Source organism: Octopus bimaculoides, unplaced genomic scaffold (genome assembly GCF_001194135.2).
Source record: "Octopus bimaculoides isolate UCB-OBI-ISO-001 unplaced genomic scaffold, ASM119413v2 Scaffold_264300, whole genome shotgun sequence".
Taxonomy (NCBI): Eukaryota; Metazoa; Mollusca; class Cephalopoda; order Octopoda; family Octopodidae; genus Octopus; species Octopus bimaculoides.
The window spans coordinates 1,145-5,662 of NW_026379419.1; the positions used below are offsets into that span (position 1 = coordinate 1,145).

The 4,518-nt window shown below is 33.6% G+C and overlaps 1 protein-coding gene across 1 annotated transcript in view; it reads left to right on the top strand.

The window, feature by feature from the left end:
- Positions 1-377: 377 nt before the first annotated feature.
- Positions 378-4,518, top strand: part of LOC106883111 (protein white) — a 12,543-nt gene continuing 8,402 nt past the window's right edge. The window contains exons 1-3 of the mRNA XM_014934005.2: positions 378-488; positions 3,196-3,301; positions 4,096-4,196. Coding sequence (XP_014789491.2) covers positions 3,213-3,301; positions 4,096-4,196 — 190 coding nt within the window. The 5' untranslated portion in view covers positions 378-488; positions 3,196-3,212. The remainder of the gene's footprint in view (positions 489-3,195; positions 3,302-4,095; positions 4,197-4,518) is intronic.

A 4,518-nucleotide genomic window follows, 5' to 3' on the forward strand; every position in this document is an offset into this window, starting at 1 on the left:
CATACCGAAGGACTTGGTAAAAATTATTAATTGTTAATTTATTAATAAATTAATAAATTGATAAACCTTTACCCTTTTAATTGTGTGTATATATATATATATATATATATACACGCACACACAAATACATATGTGTGTGTGTCTGTGTGACTCTGTGTGTGTGTGTGTGTGTGTGTGTGTGTTTGTGTGTGTGTGTGTGTGTGTGTAACAGTATGAAGTCAGACTTCAGTATCATTGTTATTCGCCTAATTTCGCTCCAAATAATCATGACAGAAACGACAAGGAAAACAGCATAAACATGGACAATCAGAACAGCAGAGACGAAAAGAGACAAACGGTTTTCCTTTGTTCTTTAGAATCATCCGTTTTCTCTTCTCTTCGCTAATCTAATCTTTGTGCCTTCCTTGCAGGTCTTTACGATGACTTCGAAACATTTGTAGTGTCTTGTTGTGTGTTGGTATTCGTCAGTAATATAGCAGGATCTTTCGGTGAGTCTGAATTTCTCTTTTCTAATTCCCGCATCTGTGCACAGTTACATGTCAACTTGGAATATGCATGCATTTACTTCTATCTATCTATCTATCTATCTATCTATCTATCTATCTATCTATCTATCTATCTACATGCATATATATATATTGTTTATTTTTATGTGTCTTGACCATGCTATACTGATGAGTGGAAGTTGCATAATACTGCAATAACTACGAAATCATGGTCTATAGTTTAGTCTGTTTTAAGGGGCTAGCTTTGAGAGTTGCATCTCCTCGCGTTCGGTAAAAATGTGTTTATTATGGTAGTTTGACCTTAGAGTCCCTCTCAGCGTGAGGCATTCATGTATAGTAATGCCCTTATATATATATATATATATATATATATATATATATATATATATATGTAGAGAGAGAGAGAGAGAGAGAGAGAGAGAGAAATCACTATTAAATAATTCAGTAATGAAGAATATAATTCATACCCTCCAGAAAATAAATATATCATAAACACTTTATTCTAAAAATACAATAAAATACATAAAAAAAACTAGTAAATGGTATAAGAATGACAACGCACGTTTCGTGGCTATATTTTCAAATAGGTACCTAATAAAACCAATTCGATTATTAATACTATTAATAATCAAATCGATCTTTAATTAAATCTATTCAAAAATATAGTCACTCGTTAGGTCTAAAATAAAATAATAATAATAATAATAATAATAATAACAATAATAATAATAATAATAAAAACAATTTACGTATTGTAACTTACAATAAATATCAAATAAATATATAAAAAATGCTTGTTTTAACAATAAACAAACAAATGCTCGAAAAACATTTAACAATATTTCTTAAAATAAATTCATAACTTATCTTTTCGAAGAACTGCAGTTAAACTGCAATTTATTCATAAATAAATAAATAAATAAAAATATATATATATATTATATATATATATTCTTTTATTCTTTTACTTGTTTCACTCATTCGACTGCGACCATGCTGGAGCAGCGCCTTGAAGGGTTTTAGTCGAAAAAGATCGACCCCCCCGGGCTTATTTTTTTAAAGCCTAGTACTTATTCTATCGGTTTCTTTTGATAAGCCGCTAATGTTACGGGGATATAAACACACCAACACTGGTTGTGAAGGATGACAGGGAGACAAACACAGACACAAAGACCCACATACATAGATTTAAAGATATTACTTAGTAATTTTACCTTGTCCTTATTCTTAGTGCCAGTTTTGAAGAGTGCCGTTCAATTCTAACAGTTATTTTTACAAAGTTATAATGGAAGTCACAAAGGGGCATATTTGGCATATTTTACTTTATGAGTTCAATAAAGGCAACAGCGCAACGGAAAGTGCGAGGAATGTTAATGCAGTATATGGGGATCGGAAAATAAGCGTAATCCAGGAAGATCTTTAGAGCTCGACGAGGACATCCTGGGAAATCTGGTGGAACAAAATCCCACCGTAACTATCGAGGAACTAGCAGAAAAACTTGTATTTGGTCATTCAACCAGTCATCGACACCTGTGTGCCAGCGGAAAAGTCAGCATATTGGGTCAATGGGTTCCTCACAAACTTTCCGAGTCTAAGCGCGCACAGAGAGTGAATGTGTGCTCTTCTTTGCTGTCACGTCTCACGAATGAACCTTTTTTTGGATCGAAGAGCGACTGGTGACGAGAAATGGGTTCTCAATAAATGTGTCAAACGCTGAAGACAATAAAGGAAAGAAGAAACACCGGCACTCCAAGCTAAAAAGGGCCTTCAGCCACGTAAGGTGTTGTTATCTGTTTGGTGGGATATGAAAAGTTTAGTCCGCTTTGAACTTTTAAACCCAAACTAAACGATAACAAAGGAGATCTACTGCTCGCAGTTTGAGCGGCTTAAGTCAACACTAGAAGAAAAACGATCATCTTTGGTTTCAGGATGAAAAGTGTTCTTCCATCAGGATAATGCTTGGCCACATACAGCGAAGATGACATTCCAAAGGCCGAATCAGTTTGAATGGGAAACAGTGCCCCACCCACCATATTTGCCAGACATTGCCCTATCTGATTATCACTTATTCCTCGGTCTTCAAAATCATTTGGATGGAAAAAACATGAATTCTGTAGACGAGGTGAGAACAGTACTGGAGGAGTATTTTACGTCACGCACAAGTGAATTTTGGAAGAAGGGACTTACAAGTCTACCAAATAAATGGAAGAACATTGTATAAAACGAAGGAGAGCATATTTTAGATTAAAAAAGAACTTCGTTTATCTTAATTTTGAAACATAAAAGAAGTATAAAAAACCGCATTATTTATGGGATGACCCAATATATATACACATACATATTTACACACACACACACACACACACACACACACACACACACACACACACGCACACATATACTGAAGGAGAGGAGGAGAGAGAGAAAGAGAGAGAGAAAGAGAGAGAGAGAGCAGGAGAGAAACTGACAAATTGCATGCATGTGCCAATTTTTTAGACCAATCTTGGTGAATAAAGACTAAATAGGCATATTTTGGTGCCATTAACTCAGTTAGGGTATTTAGAATTCTTGCTAGAACTTCACCAGATTCCATTATTGTAACCTTGTTTATTATGAGCCAAACCATTTTACTGGAACCTGCCAGTTTCTGCGAGCGATGATGATATTGTCAATTCTTTTTATATTTCAGGTTTCCTCATATCTGCCATGGCAGGAACTGTGCAGACAGCCCTTGCGTTAGCACCACCATTACTGGCTCCCCTGATGCTGTTTGGCGGCCTTTTCCTTAACACCGGGTAAACTATTATGACTATTGTTATTTTGGTTTGGTTTAGGTTCGGTCTTATTCCTGTTAAGAACTATGTAGATAGCAGGTGACTACCTGTAACCTTAGATATGCACAAGTTCTACCGGTCTCTTTCTTTTCTCAGAGCCACTAAGTTACGGGGGACAAAAAAAAAAAAATTAAACCCTGTTGGCAAAAATGTTGAGAGGTACAAACACAAACACCCATATCTATCTATCTATCTATCTATCTATCTATCTATCTATCTATCTATGTGTCTCTGTATCTGTGTGTCTGTGTGTCTGTATGCATCTGTCTGTCTGTCTGTCTATATCTATCTACCTACTGAGCTGTCTGTGTATCTATATGTTTATAGTAGATAGTGAATGTAATATATACTCGCACACACATTTATTATATATACATATATATATATATATATATATATATATATATATATATATATATATATATATATATATATATACATACACACATGATGGGCTTTAACACAGTTTCCGTCAGCCAAACTCACTCACAACGCATTGGTCGACCCGGGAGCTACAGCAAAAGACACTTGCCCAAGATGCCCACGGAACCTACAATCACGTAGCTGCTGCAAAGAAAAATTCTAAACGCCATAGGCACGCCTGCGCCAACATCACATGAGAAACATGCAAATAATGCCTTTATATATAAAATTATTCATAATACATTAAGCGCAAACTAAATAGTAAAATGAATATATAAATACGTTGATGATATGTGTATATAATAAAAGAAATATTAACGTTTTTCTTGTAGGAGTATTCCTGACTATTTTATTTGGCTGAAATACATTTCCTGGTTCAGTTATTCTGTAGAAGTGATCACCGTTAACCAATGGGAAAATGTGCAGAACATCAGTAAGTGAGCCGTTGTGGGCGTCATTACAATAATAATAATAATAATAATAATAATAATAATAATAATAATGATAATAATAATAATAAATATGATGAAGGTAATAATAATGATAATAATAATAATAATAATAATAATAATAATAATAATAATAATAATAATAATAATGATAATAATAATATTTCGATTGTATTTCTAAGTTGATTGTGCAAGAGAAAACAAATACAGAATAAAATTCTTGTAGATATATCATGTGTATGTATGTATATTATATATATAAATTATGCTTCCAGTTCAGCATTCTGGCTTTTTTTCATTTTCCTA